At 43.6% G+C, this 26,838-nt stretch overlaps 1 protein-coding gene across 2 annotated transcripts in view; it reads right to left on the bottom strand.

The window, feature by feature from the left end:
• Positions 1 to 26,838, bottom strand: part of THSD4 (thrombospondin type 1 domain containing 4) — a 574,709-nt gene that overhangs the window by 185,198 nt on the left and 362,673 nt on the right. The window contains exon 1 of one of the 2 annotated variants that reach the window (XM_019736037.2): positions 21,650 to 21,852. The exons of the other annotated variant lie outside the window; for it this stretch is intronic. Coding sequence (XP_019591596.2) covers positions 21,650 to 21,721 — 72 coding nt within the window. The 5' untranslated portion in view covers positions 21,722 to 21,852. Of the gene's footprint in view, positions 1 to 21,649; positions 21,853 to 26,838 lie in introns of those variants that run through there. 2 annotated transcript variants of the gene reach the window in all.

The following is a 26,838-nucleotide window of genomic DNA, read 5'->3' as shown; positions in this document are numbered from 1 at the left end:
CTGCCACCACCCTTAGCATTCCTTCCTGGAATCTTGTAACAGCCTCTTTCAGATGCAACAAATCCTGAGCACCTAGTGTGTGCCAGGCAGCAGCAAACCAAAGGCATGATTTCTGTGCCCAGAGGCCAGGAGTCCTTACCCCCTAGCTCTCCCCAGAAACCCCCACGTCTGTGGTCCCTGCTACAGATGCCACAGTGAGCGTCTTTCAAGTGCTGAGCTCAGGCCTCTATTTGTAAGTCTCAGCGGCTTCACCAAGTCTTCGGATGAAGTTACCTCCTTGGTGGGGCATCTGAGGCCTCTCAGGATATGGCCCCTGCAGACCTCTCCAGCTGCAGCTCCTGTCATGCCCTCCCAGGCCTCCTCAGTCAAGCCGGAACAAAGCCCTGGCACAGACCCAACCCTGCTAAGCCCCCTTTCTTGGCATTGTTTGCCTTTCCTGCAATGACCTCTCTCCTCCCCATCCCAACCTTCCCTCCTTGCACGGGTCACTTTGTCCTTCAAGAAACAGCTCAGCAACCCTTGGGGAGCTTTTTCTTCCCTCTCGCCACCCCCAAGATCTCTTTCCAGACTTAGACAACAATAAAATATATATAACTCTAAGATCATACCGAACGTGACTTAATATTAGACGACTCAGGAAGCCCTTTCAGACTCTGCTACAGGATTAAATATCACATTAGTAGACATGCTACACACCCCATGCCGCTGCTCCCCACCCCCTCCCTGGGGGCAGGCTGGTGGTGCCTTTGCATCCTTTATCCCCAGACCCAGCCCAGCGCTCGGCCTGAGCTGTACACTGTGGACAGGGCTACCATGGTACAGCATGGCACATGTTTGAAGAGAAACGGTGGAAACCATCCACAAGTCCAGCACAAAGGAAGTGGGGAGAATAACTGCTTTCCCTATACAACTGAATGTTATGCAGCTATTAACAGTCAAGGTTTTGAAGACTCTTTAATGACACAGGAAAATTGCTCACATAAAATATTGTTATTATCCCCCAACGGGAAAGTCATGTAAGTGGCCAGGGTTGAGGATAAATAACTACACGCAAACATACTTTGGTAAATCCGAAACATTAACAGCAGTTTGTTTGCTGTGCTGGGATTTTATTTTCTTTATTATGTTTTTCTAAATTCTCTCTGCAATCTCTGTCTCTTTCTGTTTTTCCCTCTCTGCCTCTCTTTCTCGCAACCATGAACACGAATTGCTTTTATTATAAAAGACAAAGAGGCAAGAAGCAAATAGAAAAACCCAGCCTTCGAAGATGCAGGAAGAAAGAAAACACAATGCACAGAGAAAGTGCCACGGCCATTCCTAGATGTCAGGTTGCTGATGAGATAAACTGGCTGTGGCCAAAGCTGGAACTTCCTACCGATTCTACAGCAACTTTCGCAACTAAATTAGAGGGGGGCTTTGAGTCTCATGCAGGCACTGTACCTCCTGCAGGGCTCAGAGAAGACTCCTGGTCCGTAACAGGTAGTCCAAATACGTTCTAGGGGCTAAATACAGGCATTTTTAGAAAAGCGTCGCAGACAGTTGGGGATTGGGTGAGGTGAACTGCCCTTAATGCCATGGGAACATGGAAATCACATTTCAAACTATAAGCTCAGGGATCTCGTCTTCCCATTAAATAAGGAATTTCTTGGGATTATGTGGAACATTTTGGTTTTATTCAATACAGAAACTTTTAGGCAAAGGGATGACAGGAGCAGACTTGGAGACGGGGACTCAGCACAGGGTTTACTTACTTGGGCACAGGAAACTGCGGTAACGCACGTCACACTGCCCCCAGGGAAGCCCTCCACGGAGACACAACTAACTTGTGAGCATTCATGACGTGGATGTGGGCTCTTTGGGCTCAGAAAAGGTTTAACAAGGAAATAAAAAAAAAGTGAGTTCTTCACCAGGTGTGGATCCAACTTCACGCACTTTCCACTTTGAAACTTCTCAGAAAACCCATGGAAGATGACGTACCAATGAGTAACAAGAAAACTCATGTTCTGCTAATACAGTGAAAACACCCGTAGGACACCCCGGGCTCCGAGGGGCTTCTGGCTTCTCTCAGCCTTCAGGATGCAACCCCCCATCCCGGCTTCCAAGCAGGCTGGGACAATGGTGAGGGTTAAATGGCCCACAGAGGCACGGCCAGGCCATACCACAGAGCAACTGCTAATGTGAAAATGAGTAGGAATGCTCTGGAGAGCAGCCTGGGAAAGCGCCCGGAGCCACAGAAACCCAGAGATGAACCGGCTGTGGCAGCTGGAACGGATCTTCCCAGACAAGTCATCCTCCTCCTTATTCTCCAGTTGAAGACACTGCAGCTCCGAGAAGAACAGGGATCTGCCCAATACATAGTGGCGGCCATGCAGCGGACGGACTCCGCTGAAGGTTCCAGAGCCAAATAGCCACATTGCCATCACGTGGTTTTGCCCTCGAGACTATGAAGCAATGAAAAGGTGTATCTGAAAAATCTGGATTTCTGTATTTCAGGTTCACCAATTATTAGCAATGTAACCTTGCTCGCCTCGTGGAAAAAGAATGTCTTCCTTGCCTGTATCTCACAGGGATATTGTGAGTTAATTAAGTAAGAACACAAGTGGGAAAATCTTTTGTAAGTCACAAATTCGACTTTTTCAAATACAAGTAGCTGCACCTGACATATGGGGTTCCTGTGCCATGGTTGCAAGGGCTGGAAGAGAGCTAAGCTTCCAAGAAGTGCTCAGCTGATGTTACCTAATGTCATTATTTGTCCTCAGAAGCAGTGGCACTGACCGCCTGACTCAAGGGCTGATATCTTTTATCCTCTTTGTATATGTTCCTCCAAAATACTTAGCTCAATACCCCATCCCGAATAAATCAGCTTTATGTTTTTGACCTGAGGCATTTATTTGATTGTATTCCCTTCTTTGCTTTGGCTGCTATGAATCTCAGAGCAGATTTTCTGACACGTAACCAGCAGGACTTAACGGCATGGATTTTAGACATCAGGCTTCTTCCTGTCTTATTTTTCCTATCCCAAGTTTCCCTTTGGCTCCATTTCCTCCCTTACTTGTTATCTGGTACATTACATTCACTAAGTTTTTTTCAGGTGGTTTTAAATCCTTTTGAGAATGAAGGCATCATAAGTAAATAACTTCTGAGTGATGCTCAGTTAGCATTGTTCATTATTGGACAGAAGAAAGAGAAACAAGAGTGGAGTGAACGTGTGTTCCCGCCTCCCTCCCTCCCTTGTACTGTGACATCTGCCTAACATAGTTCTTGAAACATGAAACCAAATTGCGGAAAGACTCAGTGTGGGTCTTCACCCACATCCGTGAGTACCAGAAGGCACAATCTTCATTTCTTTAGGGTTTTTCACCAGCAAAGAAAACAGCCCAAACCTTACATTTCTGGGTGACAGGCCACCATTTCCCTGAATGGCTCTAATGGAACATCTATTTTTATGAAACAAGACACATGGGGGGATGTCATGATTAAAACATATTCAGATGAGAGGACGTGTCTTTTCACTGTCTCCCCATTTAAAAGCAATACATGCTCACGAAAGAAAATTGTCACACACTATACATACTAGACAAGTGGCAAAAATATTAAGCAATAAAAATCATGCATAGGAGGAAGTATTTTAAATATTAGCCTTAAAAAAAGAGCAGTAAGATTACAGCTATTGAAAGTTTTGGGAGCTGCTTCTGCTGGAACTTGCCTTCATTTATTTTTCGACTTTCCATGTTATAAAAAGGGTCCTGACTTAGCAAAATTGCGAATCGTGGACTCCAATTTGGCCTTCAGGGACCTCTCGTCCCATAACCCATGTGTCACAGGAGTCTCCTATTCCACAGCATTGAGAGGATAATGGCCATCCTGTTTCTGTGACCACTTTTGCCCTTCTGGGCAGTTCTCTGATGACTCACTAACACCTGACGCATGAGCAAGAATTCTGTGGTCGCCATGCAGTCAGGACCCCCACATGGAGGAGCCCTGATGAAAAATCTTCTTTAGGGGTTTGAGGGAGCTTTGAAAGGCATGCACAAGTAGGGTAAGAATAAATATACAAAGAAACTGGGGCAGAAGGGAACTAGATAAGAGAAGGGAAAAAAACAGTAAAGTTGGTACAAAGATTGCATTCCTTTAAGATCTTGTCCAATAGCTAGAGGTGGGCTATACACTGGTTCTGAGCATCCAAATTGCCAAGATTGAGAAGCAAGAGTGGCAGTTAATCAAAATTACTGTTTGTAAATCTCTCACACATGTCCTGGTTTTCCTGCTTCCTCTCGTGGATGGAGCCTCATCAATGGGGACCGTGGCTGAGCCCACCCGTGCCCTGCTGCATTCTCTCCCCACTCACCTCATTGCCCTGAAGGCCGTGTGCTGGGAACACCTGGGACCGCCTGCCCAGGTGCTTTGTTCTCGCTGGGAGGGAGCTGGAAGTGCTGAAGAGGTAAAGTCCCTGAAGCGCAGTCAACCAATGAGGAAAAGGCATTGGTGGGCAAACAGGCCAGCTTCCTGCCCCTTCTGTGAGTAGTTCTGAGTCATGCTCTACACTGCCCCCCAGAGTCCGCAGCAGGATGGAGCCCCACATGCCCACGGCGTCACTGGCTTGATCACACACCTGTATGGGGTGCCCCCCTCGCCGTGTCACTCCCCCTCTGCCCTACTGGGGTTTCCTGAGACCACCTGCCAAATGAACCACTCCCACCTGGGTGCTTGGCTCAGGGTCTGTGTCTGGGGCAAGCAAATCAAAACAGGGATGCTGTGGGTGCTAGTGAAATGCAGCAAGCAAAGTGATAATTGTCGTGGGCTGGCTCTTTTAAGGACCTCCAGCGCAGCCCAGGGCAGTTCCCGCCACTCACCGCTCTGGGCCCACTTGGTGGAACTAACTAACGTTTAGCATTGCTGTGTGAAGTTGAGCCGAACACTTTACCTGCTCTGCAGATTCCTAATTTCTAAGGAGAGGGTGGGCCTCTTGGTACCCTCTGGTTCTAAGAGTCCTTGATATAAAATATACCACATCTACATGAGTTTAAGCTTGTAGAAAGAGAGAAAAAAAAAATCACAGTTCTCTCTGCCAAAGAAGTGTTGATCAGAGAACCGAGTCTGTTTTGTGCAAGCGCTCCGGCTCGGAAGACGGGAGAGAAGAGCCAGTGTCTGGGACAGCTAGCCCATCTCGCCATGTGAAGACCAAGGAAGGGGGGAGGGCCTGGCGGAGGGTGGGAGCAGGGACGCAGTGGGGCCTAAGACATAAGAGGACAATTTATAATGCAAGAGAGGAAATGACAGGGACTCTGGAGGCATAGTGAGTCCATTCTAATTAAATTGACTATAATTATATTAAATGGACTATAATTAAATTAAATATAATAAAATCTGGTTGCAGATGAGGATTATGGGACAAAATGTTCTGAGAGATCAGGGTCTATACTCCAGAAACTCGGGCGTGACGGGATCACCGGGCATGGCTGAGGAATAAGGAGAAATCCCAGCCCCACACTTTAACAGGCTACATTCAGAATGGTACTTACCTCTCTAGCCCAGTTTTGTCACCTGAAATGCGGTGATAATCTGTCTTACAGAGTGCTCTGCTGGGGATGAAATGAGATTGTCTAACACCAAAGCACAAAATAGATGCTCAGTAAATAGTGTTAGGCTCTGAGGGCTGATATCCTGAACTAAGGAAATGCATGAACACCTCTGACCACAAAGTTCTCAACACTCAGCGAGTGGGGATTTTTACTAGCTATGTCAAATCTAGTTTGCATTTTTATTTTATTAAATCCCTGTAAAGAGAAAACACATGCCACATTCAAGCCACACGCTGCTGCAGAATAACAATGCCTGAAGAGTACTTGGATTCACTATTGAATTTCAGGAAAACAAAATGCAAAATAAGACCAAATGAGATAAAACTATTGAATCATTAGCTCCTTTTCTTTAATTACTAGCTGTGACCTTATCAAGGCATTCCCCTTGCTGGACCTCAGATTTCCCATAATGAAAATCCAGGACAATGGGACAGATGACACCTGAAGAGCCCCTTCAGGTCTCTGGTCTGTTACCAATTCTAGGACTTCTCCGCCCCTCCTCCCCTCCCCCCCCCCCCAAAGCAGAAAACTGAGTCCTTTATTTGGCCAGAAAGAGTTACTGCTGTCTGCCATCTTCACACTTGTGTTCTGAGCACCCAGAAGCCACCTCAGAGCATCTAAACCTTAATGATTCCTTTGCTTTTCTTCCCTCGTCAATAAATCAGAGTGACATTTTTCCTTCTGCTACCATTCCCTGGAATGTATGTCCTATGGTGTCAGAGGTTCATCCAGGGCCCAGGAAAATCTGCCTGCTATTCCTTCCTCAAATTCAATGTTTGTTTGCAACTAAACTTACGAGAGAGTCCCTGGAGCAGAAACCAGAGATAAGGTGTCTTCCATCTCTACTGACACATCCTTCGAGGCTGAGCGCAACCTCGCCACCCCTGTGAAGCTGCGGCCTGCCAATGCCTCTTACTTCTCTAAGTCATTTCAACTAACCCACTCGCTGTACTCCATGTAATTAGCACCCTGTTATACACTTTGCTAGGTTCTAATTGTCTGCATCGTATAATTGAGCAGTGGTTTACACAGGGGGGAGACTACATTCCACCGGCACATGCAAATACTCCAGTCTGTCAGGGGCTCTAGAATCAGACAGAAGAGGGTCTGAATCCTATTCTGCTCTTAAGACTTCATGACCTCGGTCATATAATGGGGGCACATCTGTGATGCATATATAATGGACAACTGTGATTTTTACCTGCCAAGTATCCCTTTTCCTGGAAACTTCACCCTGGTATCACTCTGTGATCCAGAAAGGCCGAACCCTTCCCCGAATTCCAGGGGCAGGTTTGGACCCACGACTGGGGCTGGCCAATCAGCATATTTATCCCCTTGGCTCCCATGATTGGTTCAGGGATGAGCACATGACCTAGGTCAGCCCAATGAGAGTTAGCTCTAGGAATTTGCTGGAATCACAGCCATAATCCTTTTATTTGAAATTCCAAAATCCAAAAGGCTTAAAAAGACCTAAGTTTATTTTCCTTTGTATATTTGATACTTAAACTCATTTGGTAGCAAAACGCGACTTAACTGATATGACACCTTTTGCTCTGGATATATTCATGTATTTGACTAGCCCTGCTGGGGGTGTTATGTAATATACAATATATGTTCCATATTACCCTTCTAATATGCCCCCAAAACAACTCCAAATTCTAAAACACATCTGGGCCCCAAAGGTTTTGGATAATAGAATATGAACTTGCTCAGACTTCCTACTTTTGTACAGACACACGGTTTACTCTGCGTGGAAGTCCAACTCCCCTTCCACCAGCTTCCTACTGATTCTAAACGCCTCAACCTAAATATCCTCTCCTCTGTGAAGTATTTCCGGACTGTCCGCAGCATAACTCCTCATCTGGGTTCCCACAGCACTCCATCCATCCACATGGCGGCAGTTTTTACACTGCATTACGGCCTCTCTGTGCATACTTGTTCCCCTCAGTGGGCTCCTAGGAGTGGGGCCCCATCTTTGCATCTTCAGCGTCTGGTATAACGCCCCACATAAGCAGCATGATGCCCAACTGCAACTTCCCAAAGGGGAGAAAATGAGCATACACATCATGAACTCTTGGAAGTATATAAACCCAGTTCTGTAAATTGTGATACACAAGTCTCAGTTCTAATCTACTCTGCTATGCTGCAGAAACTGTATTTTCCATCAATATAGAAAAGTAAAATGAAAAAGAAAAAGTCACTTTAGAATTGGCCAATTGGCCCATCAACCAAGGCCCACCCTCCACCACTAACAAATCAGGGCTGGCTCAGACCTGCAAGTGAAACTGCACCTCTGGGGCTGGTGCTGAGTAAGGCATAATGCACATTGTTACAAAGACAGAAGAGTTTATTCACCAAATACATTTACGGGAGATGGCAGCAGTAACTGGGAGAAGGGAGCCCTGGCTGGATAGCCACCTTTTTTGAGGCTGGTCATACAATGAAACATGGAAATCAGAGGCCAAATAAGTCCTTAGAATCAGGTTATTTGAACCCAATAAGAATAGGCAAACTTAAAAAAAAAATTACTGTCTTTCCTACTTCACTGTACTTTCTTTTTCAGGAATAAGAGCCAAAATGATTAAGCGTTATTTGGCTGAATCACTATGGTGTGTATCCGGCTTTAAGTGTTGGCATAGAATTCTGTTAATCATCAAAATGCTTCATGATTAGAGGGCCCCTTTCATCTGCCAGTCCCACAGTGCTCACTCATAGTTCTTAGACCTCTTCAGGGGTACTGGGATTTCAGTTCCCTCTGAATGGGTTTTCCAGAGCGCTTAGATGCAGTTCTACAGGAGCTGCCTCCTGGGCACTACCTGGGTCTTTACTACCTGAGCCTCGCAGGGGAGATTCCTGCAGTGGTTTGGCTAGCGGGTCCTCCAGCAAGACTCTGCTGCACCCCTTATCTCTGAAGGGCGTCTCAGTCAGCGCAAGCTTTTCTGCTCCCGTCTGACCTGAAGGCTCAGTAACTGGGCTGCACAGACTAAGTAGGCACCTGGTACCCAGTGCTATGTGCCACGGGATGGCGGGGGGATAGGGATGGTTTCCCAGCCTCGGGCTGCTAACGCTCACGGAGAGACCAGGGAGTCAGCGGGGAAAACCAACAAGAGAGCAAACAAGGTCAAAGCAGACCTCAGGCTCGATGTTATGGAATGCACCAGAACAGAGGGCACTCTGAGACCAGTGACGGCATACGAGGGTGTCCTGGAAGAAGCTGTGGGGCGGGCAGGGAGGGAGAGGTGTGAGGAAATGGATGTACCGCCACATCCAGGTCCTGCTTTGCTGCTAGATGTCAAGGGACAAGAAGCGAGAATGTCAGGTGAGGATCTGTGTCTGACACATGGCAACCACTCAGAACAGTGCCCGGGTCTCCATATTGGTGATGCAGCGAAGGCCTGCTTTCCACCCTCTGCCCCCACCTCCCCACCACCTTCCAAGAGGCTCCAATGGTTCACGTACAAATCTAACCATGACCACAGGGTCAGCCTGTTGGGGAGCAAACTGTACACAGCTGAGGTCTCTTATGAACAGCTTTGAACACATTTAATGTATCTGGCTTAACTCTTGCTGCCATAAAGATTAAAAGCTACAACCACTCTTTTTCAAGTTAGTACCAAGCGTTCCCGCTCCCACAGGTCTCAGATGCTGCAACTAGGCCCATCACGACGATGCCGCTTCCAGACCAGCTCGGAGTGAGCAACTGTGTGGTCTTGGGCAACCCATGTCACCTCTAAAAGACTCATTTTCCTTCTATGTAAAATGAGTGGGTTGGACTAGATTACGTACCTCTAAGGTTCCTTCTCAAATAATGATGCAAGAGAGTGGAATTCGGTGTTTAGCACCATTTTTTGACTCTAAGGAAGACAGAGTGTTTTTGTATCCACCCCTTTGCTGAGAAACCACTGTGATCTCCTAGCCCCTTCCTTCATCACTGGGAAGGTGAGGCCAACGTGTTTTAGTGTTACAAGTCCTATTTTTGCTCTTTCTCCTTTTTTCAGCCACCCACTCCTACCTTCCCATTTGAAAGCATCCTAAATATTAATATTTTCTTCTCCTTTCTCTCCTCCTCTGACCTTTTGACTCCATAAGATTTGTCTAAGGAATCTGGAGCCACATTTTAGATTCTCAACTGTCAACCTCCTCTCTGGGATTTCCTGTTTTTCTTTTTGTTCTCGTGGATGCTTTCCCGAGCTCCAGATTCATTTCCTCTTATTCCTCTCACTTTATGTTCTGCTTTCATTTGACAATCTCTTCTTGTATCTTTACACAATTGCTCTGGCCTAACTGAAGACTCGTCCACCAGGCTTGAGAGAGCAAATACTTTGATGACAAAGATGGCTGCCATCCATGGAGCATCTGCTGTGCACCAAACACTTTATGAAAATAACCTCTTTAATCTTCACTAAAACTCTGTGATGATAACATAATCCTCTCCATTGTGAAGATGAAAAAAATAATGCTTCGGGAAGCCAGTCAGCCTGCCCAGGTAAGAACGTGCAGAACCCGAGATTCCAGCTCAGGCCTGGATGTCTCAAAGCCCGCAGGTGTTCTCCCACTCTACTAAGACATCGATGTTAGACAGGGGTTTGTGACATGCGTTGTAGTTTAGTGGTCACTCTGAGAATCAGAGAATCTTAAAGTTGGAACATATTTAAGAAATCATTTAGTTTTAGTGACATCTAGTAGAACCTAAGAAATATAAGAATAACCCACAGAAGAAAGGAATGATATAGCATATGGAAGAATGCACACATATTATTAACATCCATATTTATAATAAAATAAGCTTTATAAGCTTCCATGAAACATTTACAAAATTGGTGTATTTGGCCACAAAGAGAGCCTCCATCCTTTTTCTAAGGTCAAAACTGAATTGTGTGTGATATCTCCCACTATGTGTACTTGAGTTCTAGCCAAAAGAAAAAAAAAAGAATTATTTGCCATTGTCTAAATATGCCTTTACCTTTCCCAACTGAATAACTTTCTTTTTATTCCTACTGTTCCTGGGACTTGGAATGGCTTCCTCCACTATCTGTCCATGGAACACTTTAGCATCCTTCAATGCCATCACAAATGCTCTTTCCTCCATATGCTTGTTCCCGGTCCTCATAATAGGGTGTGATATGTTTATTAGAGTAATTTATATTTTAGCTTTAACTAAAGTACTTGTTGGTGCCCACCTTCAGAGGACAAATGGGGGCTCCCACCTCCTTATGAATCCAACAGCACTTAGCACAAACCTAATACACAAAATAGCACTCAAAACGCACTTGTTGAATTTAATTGAGACTTGATTATTTTGCCTTGGTGCAATGCAGGAATATGGAAAAATGATAGATAGGCAGATTTCAGTATATTGTAATACAAACCACTTGGTCTTTTACATCAATTACTCATTCTGTCCCTTAAAATATGCCTGGGTTGAAATTTTAGCATTCTTTCTGTCAGTTCATATTAACTTTCTAAGCTAAAGTAAATACATTTATATAATATGCTGAGTCAGCAAATAAGGGTTTTTAAGTAAAATTATTTTTAAAGGAGAAATGCCTAATTGAATATGCATGCCAGCAACACAGTACAAAAAATAGGAAAGAAAAAAACACACACACCCACTATAGCATTTGTTGGAGACTAAATATTTCCATTTATAGAATATGTGACTTTCTATCAAAGCACCCAATAGTTTCTTGGCAAGTGATTGTCTCAAAAAGTGGCAAATAACATTTTGGGTGTCTTGTGACTGTTAATCACAATCACTTTTCTCTAATGTACCTGAGTTGCTTTATAACATTAGTCAAAAAAAGAAAAGGAAAGTTAAAAGAATGTGCTAAGGTCATCCTTTGCCTCTGTATAGATCTTTAGGGTCTGCACAGCACTTAACGAGGATCAAGATGGCAGATTGAGCTCAGGTGTTTGTTTTTCTTTTCTTTTGTGAAAATTAATAAACAGAAACCTCTATTTCTGTTTTGTTTGCTTACTTTGTAAGGGGTGTAAATGTCTAACTACTACGCTGTTTTGTACGCCTAAAACTAACAAAAAGAAAAAATAAATCCCCCCCCCCAAAAAAAAAAAAAAAAAAAAGAGCAGAAACCTCATTTCAAATGGAGTCTGGAGGCTAAAAGAGAGAACTGTCCATCCAGGCGTCACTCCACACTCACTACTGACCTCCAAAGGAGGATAAGTATTTTGCATCTCTCACAGGAGGTGATGTCACATTACTACCTCAGCAGGAGGAAGAAAAGATTCCTCCTTGCCCAGTGCAGCTTAGCCAATGGGAGCCTGCTATCACTCAGCCAGTTAAAAGTCATTATCTTCAAACTTTCAGTTTCCACCAATGGATTCTTCCTTTGCAACAGCCCCTCCCAAGCCCGTAAAAGAGCGACCGCCCCTTCGTTACTCTGGACTTGCACGCTGTTCCCTGTTAGACTGCAGGTCCTAACTTACAGTTCTTTGTTCTTCCGGGATAAACCCATTTTGCTGGAGGAATATCTGGCTGTCTATTTGTTTAAGGTCAACACTTTCCAAAATTACATTCAAATGGCAGAAAAGACACACATGTTGTAACAACAACTATAAAACAAGACAGCATAAAATCAGCAGATAAAACTATTTGAGGAATTTCTAATATTAGACAGTTTATGTTTGCAAAGAACCATAGCAGAAGAAACCATCGAAAGAGACTATTGTAGAGATGGAAAAATTCTAAACTCAGTCACCACAGGTACAATAAACAGGAGGGGCCATCGAGCAAGAGTGGTCACTAACATCGAGGACAGGACTGCTGGAAGAACAGTGAGGTCAGTCACGCCCCATCCGCCCCTACAGGCCAACAGAGCAACTGCTGGGAGATTTCAACGCGCCTCTTTCTCTGGAACTGATAGATAAGCAGGCAAACATCAGTAAAGATGTCGCACACTTGAACGACATAGTCTACGACCTTAATTTTAAAGATACATAGAAAGTCCATGGACCCACTTATCAAGAATGAACATTTTTCTCAAGCACACTTGGAATGTTTACAAAGACTGTCCATGTAGTAGGCCATGAAGCAAATTTTAACAAATTTCAAAAAACCACGTTCTCTGGCCCCACTACAATCAAGTTAGAAATGAACTTGGGTCATACTATTGACAATATAATTAAATAATGCATGGGTCAGAGAAAATATCATAATGACAAATCTTTTTAAGTAGCTAAAACTGAATAATAAAAATACTACATATCAATCTATATATCAAATACTATACATCAATTATTTCAGTAGACGGAGACAATGCTTTCAACACCTATTCATGTTTTAAAAATGTCTCTTACCAGACTACAAATAGAAGAGGGTTTATTAACCTGATGAAGTGTACAATCAAATATAGCAAACTTCATTTTTAATGGCAAAATGTTAGCAATATCTCCTTTAAGTTAGGAACAAAATAACACTACCTGTATTCAATTTTTTCCTGGAGATCTTAGACGAGTTATAAGAATAAAAAGAAACAAGGTACAAACATTGGAAAAGGAAAATCCAAAATGACCATTGTTCATAGATGACATGATTATGTGCAAAGTACCTACAGGCAATTGATTTAAATTAAGAGAATTTAGCAAGTTGCTTGGATGTAAGATCATTTACATTTCGAAGCATTAGCAATAATCGAAAATTAATTTAAAAATGTATACATAATTTACAATAATAAAAATATAACAAGGTAACTAGTAATAAATCTAAATTAAAGATGTATAAGAACTTTATAATACAGAAAATTATAAAAATTTATTGCAAAACTTCAAAGAAGATCTAAGTAACATAAAGCTTATACTATGTTAATGGATAGAACGGCTCAATATTAGAGTGATGTTAGATTCAATACAATTTTGATAAAAGCTTCTAAAGGATTTTCCAAGGAAAATTGATGCATTCACTTCAAATTTCAGAAAGAAGAGCACATGTCTAAGAATAGTGAAGATGGCCCCAAGGAGTAAGAATGAGGTGGACAGGCTTCAATGGGTGGTCCTGCAACAGTTCATTATCAACATGGAAAAAAATGAACTTAGATCCCTTATTCACACTGTACAGAAACATCAATTCTAAGTATATTAAAGACATAAACGTGAAATGCAAGACTTGAACAATTTTAGAAAAGAAACTAGGAGAATATTTCTATAACCTGGGAATAAATAATTTCTTAAACAAGACATAGACAGTGTTAACATAAAGAAATAAAACTGATAAGTTCAAATAAACTGAGGACTTCTATTTATTAAAAGACACTATCAATTTTTAAATAAAAGCCACAGACTGGAGAAAAGGTCACATGGAATAACAAGCAAAAATTCATATTCAAAATATATTAAAAAAAAAAAAAAAACGCTTCTAAATCAGTAGTGAGAAAGCAAACAGCCAAATTTAAAATCAGGAAATAGACATGAACAGACATTTCATGGAAAAGGAAAACATGAATCACTTGTACGCATATACATATAAAAATTATCGTGTAGCACTAGTTAGTGATCAGGAAAATATCAGTTAACACACACTAACTAATGAATTTGATAACTATTATAGCAGCAAAAATTAACTTGTCTGACAATGCCAAACATTGACAAGGAGAAGGTCACTGAGAACGCTTACACACTGCTAGCGGACATGAAAACTGATACAACCACTTTAGGAATCAATTTGACATGATCTCATAGAGTTAAACACAGAGTCAGTGGGTCATAGAGTTGTGACCCAGTAACTCAACTCCTAAGTATATGCCCTAAAGGAATCTTTGCACACACATGTGAAGAGATGTGTTCCAAAATGTTCACAGCAGTGTTTATAATATAACCCCCCAAACAAACCTGGAAAGAACCCAACTATCAACAGGAAACAAGATGGAAGTTTGCTTAGAAGAATACTACGTAGCAGTGAAAATGAGTGAACTACAGCTACACCTACCATCCTGTGGAGCACAAAACCAAGCGGATACAAAAATCGCTACCATGTTTATACAACTCAAAACCAAACAAAATCAAACCATACATTCTTTAGAGATACAAACACATGCGAAAAAAGTGTTAAAATAAAAAGAAAGACAATGACAACCATAAAATTTAGGATGATAGTTCTCTTTGGAGAGAAGTGAGGGGGATGTGCCTGGGTAATACGCAGCGTACACTATTGGGAATGCTTTGTTTCTTTAGTCGGGTGGTGGGGTCATAGGTATTTGATTATTCTGTTTCATAACATGCTTATATGTTACATATATTCTCCTATATATTAAGTATTACACATTTTTTAGAAATGAAAGAAAAGTTACTTAAAGACTACCCCTCCAGAGAAGGGCTGGTTTTATGACTGAGTTCAACAAACCTTCCAGAAAGACTTAATTTCTTCTGTTATTTAAACTATTTCAAAGTAAACTAAAAGATGAGAAACTTCTGAATTTATTTTACAAAGCTAGCAAAACCCTAGGCTAGCACAATAACACAGAGCCATGAGCCAACAGTACTTATTAAAAAGGAGACAAAATTCGAAATAAAATATTCACAAATCCAATCCAATAGCAAATTTAATGAACCAAGAACCAAGACTAGATAGGTAGTTCCAAGAATGCAGACAGTCCAACTTGAAGAAATCTATTAATATAATTCACTATGTAAGTAGATTAAAGGAGAAAACCATATGAGCATTTTGATGAAATCAAACAACGTTTGATAAAATTCAACAACCATTCCTGATACAAATTTAGAAGGGAAGTTATCACTGGATAAAATGTGTCTACCTAAAACATCTGGGAAGCATTAAACTTAATGATAAAATATTAGAAGTGTTCTCACTTCAGTCTGGAAAATGACAAGTGTGTTCACTTTCATTGCTACAGTTCAACACTGTAGACTAAAGTCTTAGCAATCGCAGTAAGACAAGAGGTGGAAACAAGAGGCACCAGCTATCAGAAGAGAAGCAGCAAAACCACGTGTAGTCAAGTGACTTCTGACATTTTTAAATTTTTCGAATTATGAAAGCTTCAAGTCGTGGGCATATACACACATACTCTCAGAGTCACACACATGCACATACGAGGTCTGACAATTAAGTTGGTGATCTTGTTGCAACACTGTTGCTAACCTGTTTTGATATTAGGGGGATTATTCATTATGAATTTGTACCAACTGGACAAACAGTTAACCAAGTTTACTATTTGGAAGTGCTGAAAGGCTGCGTGAAAAAGTTAGACGACCTGAACTTTTCACCAACAATTCATGGCTCTTGCATCACGACAATGCACCAGCTCACACGGCACTGTCTGTGAGGGAGTTTTTAGCCAATAAACAAATAACTGTATTGGAACACCCTCCCTACTCACCTGGTCTGGCCCCCAATGACTTCTTTCATTACACAAAGATTAAAGGAAATATTGAAAGGAAGACATTTTGATGACATTCAGAACATCAAGGGTAATACGACGACAGCTCTGATAGCCATTCCAGAAAAAGAGTTCTAAAATTGCTTTGAAGGGTGGACTAGGTGCTGGCATCGGTGCACAGCTTCCCAAGGGGAGAACTTCGAAGGTGACCATAGTGATATTCAGCAATGAGGTATGTAGCACTTTTTCTAGGATGAGTTCGTGAACTTAATTGTCAGACCTGCACACCCTTATGCCGAGAAAAGCATAGGAATGTTTCTAGAAGGGCAAATGCCCAATTGTTAACAATGGTTTCATTTGGGCAGGGAAGAAAGATTGGGGAGGGAGTGAGGGTAAAGAGGAACCTTTAACTTTTTATTCCTTGCATTTCTTTATTGCTTGAATTTTTTTTTGTACAATAATCGCTTTCATAATTAAAAATAAAACAATTAAAATGTCAAAAGTCATATGACTACACATGGTAGACCCAAGCCTCCATCCTGGGTCTTGCTTTATCACGTCAGTCCCACATAGCTGGTTTTGCATTGGAGATGTCAGAAAGCCCAAGACAGGCGAGCCACCGAGAGCTGTGCACACGCTCAGTCTTTAAAGGCTGATCCTGCACTCCTATTTGCTACAAACAACACTCCAGGGACTAACAACGATGGGCAGCTTTTTATAAAGGCTGTCGCTGCTTATAAATCAACTCTACATTCATTATTTAATTTGATTTAATCCTTCAAAATAATTTCAAAAATCTATGACCAAGAAAATGTCCCACAGCGGTCACCTACATGACATGCCATAAAAAGGTAATCCTAAGACTGTACATATGGAATTTCTGGAAGTTTCAAAGGCACAGAGAAAAACTCCAACACTTGGGAGCCAGGTGACTGCAAAACCTTCTGCCACATCTCACAATGCATGCGTCTGTGATCTGAACTAAGCATTGTTTCCAGAATGTGCTGTGTTTTTTCTTATTTATGGGGCTCTATAGATGTTTTTCCTCTGCCGGGAAGGTCCTCCCTCCCTCTTTTTCCACTCAAAATGCCTACCCGTTTGTACAGAAAAGAGTTAACAAATGTAGCAGCCCTGATTTCTCTCCTTTAAAAAGACCTGCTTACAAGTCTGGCCATTGGCTGGCCTCTGGGAACTTGGATTTTGGGAGGGTTCCCCCCATTCCCAGAACTGGTAAGAGTGGCTCACTGTGCCCGTACGGTACAGACAACATGGTTTCTGCTGAGCACCTGCTTCCCTTCTGGGAGTGTGGAATGTTGGTACAAGGCAGGCAGAGGGTGTTTAGGTGGCCAGTGCCCAATAAAAACCCTAGGTGCTGAGTCTCTAACAAGCTTCCCTGGTTGGCAACATTTTACACATGTTGTCACACTCACTGCTGGGGAATTAAGTGCATCCTGTGTGTCTCCACTGATTGAGGAGCCTTGGAAGCTGGTGCCTGGTTTCCTCTGCACTTGGCCCCATGCGCCTTTCCCTCTGTTGATTTTGCTCTGCATCCTGTCACTGTAATAACTCAGAGCTGTGAGTGCAACTATATGGTGGGTTATTGAATTACTGCAAATAACTAAACCTGGGGGTTGTCTTGAAGACCCCAAACACACAACCCTCCAAGTCTTAGTTAAATATGACATCGTTTGTGGACTCTTTCCTCACTTTCTTAGGCAGATCTCTCTGCTTCTTCACCTGTGCTTTTGCAATGACAGAGAGCTTTTTATTGCACAATCATTCACTGTTTGCACTCTGTGCCCCCTTTAAAGCATCAGCTCATCAAAGACAAAGACCGTATCTTCTCACCTTCCTTGCTTCAGCCCTGGTAGCACGGGCAATCGTAATTGTAGTAATAGCCAGAAAGTGCTGTTTACTTTGTGCCTGACACACCAAGCTAAGAGCTCTACACATATGATCACAATGAATTCTTCCAACCACCCCTTAAAGTAGCTACTATTATTACCTCATTGTAAAAATGAAAAAGCAGGGGTAATGAGTAGGCGTTACAGGAGTGAATGAGTCACTGAAAGAACATCATTTTAGCCCTTAAGGATCACTTCACTGAGCAGTACCTCAGTGTTACAGCTGTTAACTCATGCGCACTCCCCCTTAGCAGGAGCTATGAGCTACTGCTGAGGACGTTACCCATTATATCATGAGTTCACTACCACGCACATTTCAGAAGGTAAGGTGCCACAGGTATAAGTCTCTCACCTGCCCTCCTCCCCTAGTCTCTCTGTTTCCCACCCATTGCCTTGTATGTCCTCCCAGAGAGAGGACGGACAATTACGTTAACTCACTTTACACCAAGGGTAGCACTTTACACACATTCTGCAACTTGCTGTTCTTACTCAACATACCCTGGTGGGTCAGCTCATATCCTTACACGCAGCGCAACTTCCTGGTCTTTGGACACCTGCCTCGCATCCCACACCAAGGGGGCATTTAGGTAGCTGCAACCGCCTAATTAGGAGAAATGCTTCAGAGAGCACTGTGCATATTCAGAGTGGATCAACAGGATAGAGTATTAGAAATGGAAAAGCAGGGTCGAAGAGATGCTTCTGACTTATTGATTTTTAATTAAAGAAATTGAGATATTATTCACATGCCCTAAAATTTGCACTTTTCAAGGGTACTATTCAGCGGTCTTTAGTACTGCCACAAAAGTGTGCAACTATCACTTGTCCAATTCCAAAATATTGCCATCGTCACAAAAAAACACACCATATGCATTAGCAGCTAAGATAGTTTTTAAAATTTTGATAGGTTTTCACAAATTGCTTCATCATAATTGAACATCTATTTGACTCATTTCTAGGAATCGCTCACCACGCTCTATAGAACCTTGCAGGTTTCTAGTTGCGTCTCTCTCCCCCGTCCCACATATAACAACAGCATCTCATTGGTCGTACCCAGACGTCAAGTTCAAGTTTAGGAGAGACTACTCCCCCATTCTGTGGCATCCTACAAAGCACCTGGATCCTGGCACACTTCCCATACTGACAAATGCACCAACAGTCCTGGCTGACCTTCTAGTTCTTTACATTCTTTTAGGGGACGCATGCAATTTGTACAAGTGAATGCTGCTGTGATCCTAATTCTGACAGGGGCAAAGGCATTCCAGTGACCTCAATGTTCTCAGTCTAATGTTTCCGCAACCAGAAAATGAAAGGATAGTCTTTCTCTGGGTTTGTCCTCAAACCCATGCGCCGACACCATCTCAGGTAGTTGAGCTCTTGCATGTCAGTCACTGGTGCCAACGGTGCCAGCAACAGGACACCCAGTGAGGATGGCTTTGAGTTCCAACCCCTCTTCCACCACCTGCCAGCCCCTGTTTATCTGGAAGGACCTCACACCCTAGAAAACGGACTGAGTTGGCTGCGTGGCTTCCAGCTGCGCGCTGAGAACACGGCCAGCTGAGCACCACTAGGCCTGTGACGCTTTCTTCTCCTTTCTTCCTTTTTCTCATGTGTTTTTATGAACATCCAAAGGGAAGATAATTAAAACCTGCAAGAAAACCGGCTGGCAGAGGAAAAGGAAACCTTGGTGACTTGGGGACGATGCCACATGTTTATGGGTGAGTTTCGTAAGTAACACGGCTATAAAAAAAGAGCCTCTTATAAATAAATGCCACATTCTTCAAAGCTCCATATAAACTACATTCTTTTTAAGGAGGGAGGGGGAGCTGCTCATACTGCTGTTCCTCCATCATTTCATTTCCAACTCACTCATTGTACAATTTCCTAGGAGCACAGTGGTTATGGAGTGAAAGCTTTGCAGTCGTGCGTGCGTGCGCACAAACACACAGGCACACGTACACACACACAAACACAGAAAAAAGGAAGGAAACAAGGAAGAAAAGAGGGAAAGGCAAATGCGGGTCTTTATTTAGCACAGCAGAATAGAACAAAGGAGCAGAAGAGCAGGCATCTCGTCACCTCTGGTTGGGTTTTCGGGCTATTAGGCACATACAGACTTTAATTCAAAATACAGAAGTTCTGCTTTTCTCTCCCAAGTGCTGAGTGTCGTCTGAACAGCATCAAGATTGGGGTGAGCCTGTGTAATTCCCTTTCATTTTTCATCTGCTTTGCTGATTGTAAAGTGAAACAGAGCCGCTCTCGCCTCTGCATGTGACACAAGGCTGGAGGCACACACATTCCAGAGCGGCCTTCCCCAGGAGCCAGCTGTGTGCAGGTAACTGAAGCCTGCCCTCGGCCCCGCTGTTAATAAGAGTAATTGGCAGGCCACTGAGGGACTGCTGCAACACCGTGATTTGCTCTGGACGAGGGTCTCCCCAGACCATATGCACATGCAGCGGTGATAGAAATATTTTCCATATGAGGTCTCCTCTCACATGCTTAAGTGCTCCAGGCTGAGTTAGGCCGGCCCATTTGTCATTTACTCTGCACAGTAAAAAATCAACAGGGAAGCTGCAAACTTCAACTACAACTAGAGGGCAATGGTTTGCTTTCAGCTTTCAGCAGCACTAACCCATTCAGCTCCTCCAGCTCCCATTCAAGACTTCAGGCCCCCCCACTGGCCCACAAAATATCTGCAGAACAGAGGACATGAGTAACAAACACGCTAAAAGCCCGAAACAAGTGACCCGTTTCTGCATGCCTCCAAGACACATGTCTATTTTGAACAGAGTAACAAACCTGCTGAAACCACAGCCGGCCTTGGGCTGGGCTTTGGGAGCACACTCCGGCCACCCCTCATGGAAAGGAAAGTAATTACATTAGGCTTGCGTCCATCCTGACAATGCTAACAAAAGACAAAGCTGTGAAGTGGCCCCGTGGCCTTTTTAGGAGATACACTCCTCACTTGGCTTTTCAAAGAGGAAGATGGATTAAGGAAAAAGGCTGTCTTTTCATTACTCAGGCATCTGTGACTTTTCATCAGCAGAAGGAGTACAAGGCGTGGATAAGGTAAGTTTGTTGCAGGCCAGGTTCTTCCCTCTCCAGCAGAACTTAAGTTCTTCCCTCTCCGGCCCAGATAATCATCCCTTCCAATCTCTTTGCCTTCATCAAAAACTGGTGCCTGCAGGCATCTATGATGTTCAGAACTGTATCCAGCTAGCATATAAGCTAAACCAATAAGAACAAACCATTCTCATGGGCCTCAGACTTGCCTCCTTCTGTGATAGATCTGGACACACTCGTAGCCCTGATATGTGTCACTGTCCTTCTTCAAACCTGTGATAGAACGTTACGCACAGAGTTTTCCAAGCACATCAAAGCAAAACAGGAGAAAAATGTGATGCAAAAAAGCAGAAAAGAGAAGCAGTTCCTCTAGCATGCATATTCTCTCTGCAACACTGGAGAAAAGTTCCCAGAAGGTAACAGTGCCTGTTGGAATCTGACATGCACATTTTCTTTATCCTGCAGTGGCAGAAGGAGAAATGTGCACCTCCAGGCACCTGTCATCAAGGCCATGCCAACTCCCCAGGGTGGCAACTGTACAGACAGCCTCCGAATGAGATTTTACAAATTACAGGGTTCTTCAAGAAGAAAAGACGTCTGTCTCTAAGAAATGGCCAGGCAAGCCTAAAACAGCAACATAAAGTATGACTCTTTGCACACCATAAAAGCCCATTCCCTGATCCCTCTTGATAGATAGAAGAGGAAATATAATGCTGACAAAAATACAACTTCTGACAAGATATTTTATTTGGCTTACCTCTCCCCCAGGTCTTGCTAACACTGCTGTTTGAACGTGGAGCAGTGTTAATATCAGGTAGCTGACAAACATTATTACCCAAAGTCAGAACTACCCTAGCAGAGCACTCCGTCTGCCAAGTGCTAACAGCTAGCAGATGCACTTGTGTCTCGGGATTCCAGCCCTGGAGCTCCGCTAGGCACCGCGCTGTTCCCTCTGCTCTCCCTCACTGTACTACCCGGAGCTCCGAGCTCAGCCTCTGCTCTGGAGAAAACTGGTAAGCTGATCTCTTCATGTAATAACTTCTCCCGGCTGGGGGAGGGGACAGGAGCCAGCTGGGAGCTGGGGGGCTGCCTTTAACAGAAAGCAGAAAGGGGAGGGGCAGAAATGATCAATGTGGAGTTCTGCATCTGGTCTCATTCATGAAAAGCCTCCAAGGTAAGCACTCCACATGCAGGGGGATGACCCCTGCTTCATCAACTGAGGCAGGCGGGAGGCGGTGAGCTTCAGCAGAGTGAGCTCCAGGCTGGCAGTTGGGAGACCCAGGGCCTTCCTAGTCCAGGATCTGCTGCCAACAAGCTGTGTGTGCCTGGGAAAATTGCCAACCCTCTCTGGGCATCAGTTGGTTTTCTCACTGATACAATCAAGGGTTGAGTGGATGACCTCTGAGTTCCTCTTCAGTTCTGATTTGATGGCTACAGAAATCTAGGCAGTCAAAGGCCGCTTAATCAAGGGCAGCCTTGAAGGATAAAAGTCACAAGGGAGGGTGCTGTGTATTTATTTACGCATTGATCATATGGACGTGAATGAATGGGAACTGGGCAAGCCACTCCATCCCCCTCTTGCTGCCTCCCTGGGTCATTGTGCCTAACCAAGAGCTTGAGGAATTATAGCAGATGATGTGGAAAGAGATAGGAAGGTGGGAACAAGTGAAGCTCGGTCCTGGCAGAACACAGTGAAAAGCAGGATGGTTTTAAAGAAAAACACTCTGAGTCGAGTCAGGTGAGGCAGGCTGGAGCTTGGGGGCACAGGAAGCACAGGAGCAGGTCGGGGAGCAGGTGTTGCTAAAGCCTAAGGTTCACTTGAGACACACCCTAAGTGGCCAGCTCGTATTGTCAGATAGCAGGGCTCATGGTTTAACGCAGGTTGAAAACCCACCATATATTAGATTGTGCTTGACTGGGCACAAAGAACCATTCTGGAGGAAGGGATGGCTGCACTGTGCAGTGGAAACAGCCGGAGCGCTGGAATCTGGCAGACCTCCTCCAAGCCCCAGTTCTGCTACGAACTCTCTGTGAGTCTGTGGGTGAGTATTACATCCCAGTACGCCCCCCGTCGCCCCACCTGGGAAGTGTGGACAGGCCATCCGATGGGTACAATGATTATCAATTAGGTCACGACGCATAAAACTTGGCATAGTTCCTGACACACAGTAAGCGCCAAAGACATCGGCTTTCTCTTTGATCTGAATAAATATCGGCACCCAGTCCCAGAGAGTAAATTAATAAACACTCGAAGAGCCTCAGGTTGTGGGCATTTTCCTGCATTAATGAGGAAACTCTAAACCACACTGCAGTTTGTCGCCATCTCAGAAAGTTTATTATCACCAGTCACATGATAACTTAGTAGTGGGGAGTTATTTGGGGGGTTGGGTGGAGGTTCTTACAATCCCTTTCTCCTGCTGTGTAAGAGTCAGAAGGTACAGTGAAGATATCTCCAGTTAGAGAAAGGAGGAAAGGACTTTCTTCTCTGCTCCTCCCTGCCTCCTCTTCTTCCTCCTTATTTACACCATCATCATCACTAGGCTGCATCTAATGACCAAAGCAGCACTGTCATTTACTCAGCAACCTCGTTACAAGTGCAGGCATTGTCTAAGAAAGCCAAAGTTCTTGGAAGTCTAGGGGTCTTGTCTAGTCCAAGGCAAGATAGTAAATATTTTTGATTTGTAGACCATATGGTTTCTGTGGCAACTACTCAACTCTGCTGCTATAGCACAAAAACAGCCCCAGACAAAACACACACGAAGGGCCAGGCTGTGTTCCAATAAAACTTTATTTACAGAAACAGGAAGCTTGCCAGACTTGGCCACAGTTTGCCAGTCGCTGGTCTAGACGCTTCCCAATCACCTTTCAACCCACCGCAAACTCATTTTTGACCTCTGCTCCATTATAAGGACTCTGGAAATGTCCCCAATGTCCCCAGTGTCACGAAATACATACAAAGGATCATCTTCAGGGCTTAACTTATTTGAGTTTTCTGCAGTATTAACCAGCATTGTTTTTCACATTGTGGTGAAATATACACAACATAAAATTTACCATTTTAATGATTCTTAAGTACAAAATTCAGTGGCATTAAGTATATTCCCAATGTTGTGTAAGCATCGCCACTAGTTAGTTCCAGAACTTTTTCATCCTCTCAAACAGAAACTCTGTGTTCATTAAATAATAACTCCCCATCCCTCCTTCCCCACAACTCCTGATAACTTCTATTCAACACTCTGTCTCTAGAATCTGCCTATTCTAGCTTCCTCGTGTAAGTAGAATTAAACAGGATTTGTCCTTTTACGCAGGGCTTACTACACTTAGCATGTGTTCAAGGTTCATCCATGTGGTAGCATGTGTCAGAACTTCATTCCTTTTGAAGGTTGAATAATATTCCACTACACTTTGTTTATCCATTCATCTTTTGATGGACACTTGGACTGTCTCCATTTTTAGCTATTGTGGATAATGCTGCTGTGAATGGGAGTGTACAAGTAGCTGTGTGAGGCCCTGCCTTCAGTTCTTTTGGGTATACAGGTCTGACAATTAAGTTCACAAACTCATCCTAGAAAAAGTGCTACCTACCTCACTGCTGAATATCACTATGGTCACCTTGGAAGTACTCCCCTTGGGAAGCTGTGCACCGATGCCAGCGCCACCCTTCAAGGCAATTTTGGAACATTTTTTCTGGAATGGCCATCACAGCTGTTGGCGTATTACCCTTGATGTCCTGAATGTCATCAAAATGTCTTCCTTTCAGTATTTCCTTTATCTTCGGGTAAAGAAAGAAGTCATTGGGGGCCAGATCAGGTGAATAGTGAGAGTGTTCCAATACAGTTATTTGTTTACTGGCTAAACACTCCCTCACAGACAGTGCTGTGTGAGCTGGTGCATTGTCGTGATGCAAGAGCCATGAATTGTTGGCGAAAAGTTCAGGTCGTTTTCATTTAACTTTTTCACTCAGCCTTTTCAGCACTTCCAAATAGTAAACTTGGTTAAATGTTTGTCCAATTGGTATAAATTCATAATGAATAATCCCTCTGATATCCAAAAAGGTTAGCAACATTGTTGCAACAACTGAATTGTCAGACCTCGCATACCTAGGAGTAGAACTGCTGGACTGTGCGGTAATTCTGCTGAACTTTTCAAGGAATCACCCAACCGTCTTCCATAGCGGCAGCACCATCAGCGCACAATGGTTCCGGTTTCTCCACTTCCTTGCCCACACTTCCTATTTCCCACTTTTTTGATAACAGCCATCTGAAAGGGTGTGAAGCACACACTCTTCATTATGAGCCACACTTAGCTTCTAGACAACTCTCTAGTTTTCCTTTGCCTCCAATTAGCCAGCATTCTTGAGCACTGTGAGCCAAGTATTATCCTAAGACTTCTATACATGGTGTCTCATGTAATCCTGACGACAGCCTTAGGTTAATTAACTTGCCCCATGTCACACACTGGGTAGGTGGCAACGCGGGTATTCTGACCCTGGCAGCTTGCCTCTAGCATTCATCGCTTAATCTTGCACTGTCACCACTTCTCTGTACATGCTCTAGTCTCCTTGCTACCTACTCGGCCTAGCCCCTGAACGCCTGTGTTCTCGGCCCTCTCTCTGCTGTAGCCATTCTCCTTGGGCCATCTCGTCACTTCGCTGGCCTCAGCCACCCTTTAAATGCCAATGACTCCACAGTAGTCTCTAGCCAGTTCTTCCTCCTGACCCATGGGTCCTTATATCCAATTGCCTAGTGGATACTTGGATCTCTCAAATGTACGCCAAACTGAACAGGTCTAAAATGGAACTGATGTTTCCTGAAATCTGTTCTTCCTCCTGTTTCCCCCATCTCTGTGAATCACATCATTACCCATCTAATTCCTGGAGGTTGGAAACTGGGTGTTCTCTTGAGTCCTACTCCCTCACTTCCTTGTCCAAACCATCACCAAGTCTGAGTGAGTTTCCTTGGAGATCTCCCCATGTGTCCATGGTGTCCGATTCCCGCTGCCCCTGCTCCCACCCGGGCTCCCATCTGGGCCTCCACCATCCCCTCCTGACTTTTTGTAGCAGGACTTTCCCTTTCACGTCTCTCCCACCACAACCACTAGGATTGTTCTACCATGGGAGTCAATCATGTCACTCCTGTGATTCTTTTTTTTACCTATCTATTTTGAAGCCATTTTCTGTTATAGAGTAGTTGTACAGACAGCACAGTGTGTCATGGTATATTTTCACTCACTTCCTTCTAATGTTCACATCTTAAGTAGTTATGGTAACTATGGAAACTAAGGCGTTACCATTGGTACAACAGTATTAACTAAAATGAAGACTTTATTCATAGTTCCCCAGTTTTTCTCCAAATGTCCTTTTTCTGTTCCAGCACCCAATCCAGGAGACCACATTGCATTTAGTCAACACAGCTCCTTAGTGTCTTCTGGTGTGTGACAGTGGCTCAGCCTTTCTTTGTTTTTCATGACCTTGACACTTGAAGAGTACTGGTCAGGAATTTTGTAGAATGTCCCTCAATTTGGATTTATGTGATGTTTTCTCATGATTAGACTGGGGTTACGGGTTTGGGGGAAGAAAATCCTAGAGGTGAACTGCCCGTCTCATCACATTTGTCAGGGTTCCCCACATAAACGTGGCATTCCGGTGATGTTAACCTTCACCATTTGGCTAAGGTGGGGTCTGCCGGGTGTGTCCCCTGCAGTTATTAGTTTTTCTGTTCCATACCTTACTCATTAGAAATGAGTCATTAACTCCAGTGCAATTAAGCTCCCCTTCCTGGAGGAGAATATCAAAAACAATTTGGACATATGTTACAATCATCACAATAATTAATACATATTTGGGGGGAGATACTTTGAGGCTATGCAAATATCCTGTTTCTCAAAGTTTCGCCCACTAATCTGAATATTCATCGGTAGATCTTGCCTGCAGCAATGTTTACTGCA

The sequence above is a fragment of the Rhinolophus sinicus genome, linkage group LG03 (assembly GCF_036562045.2).
Source record: "Rhinolophus sinicus isolate RSC01 linkage group LG03, ASM3656204v1, whole genome shotgun sequence".
NCBI lineage: Eukaryota > Metazoa > Chordata > Mammalia > Chiroptera > Rhinolophidae > Rhinolophus > Rhinolophus sinicus.
The sequence above is the reverse complement of the archived record's forward strand: the minus strand, read 5'-3'. Positions and strand labels throughout refer to the sequence as shown.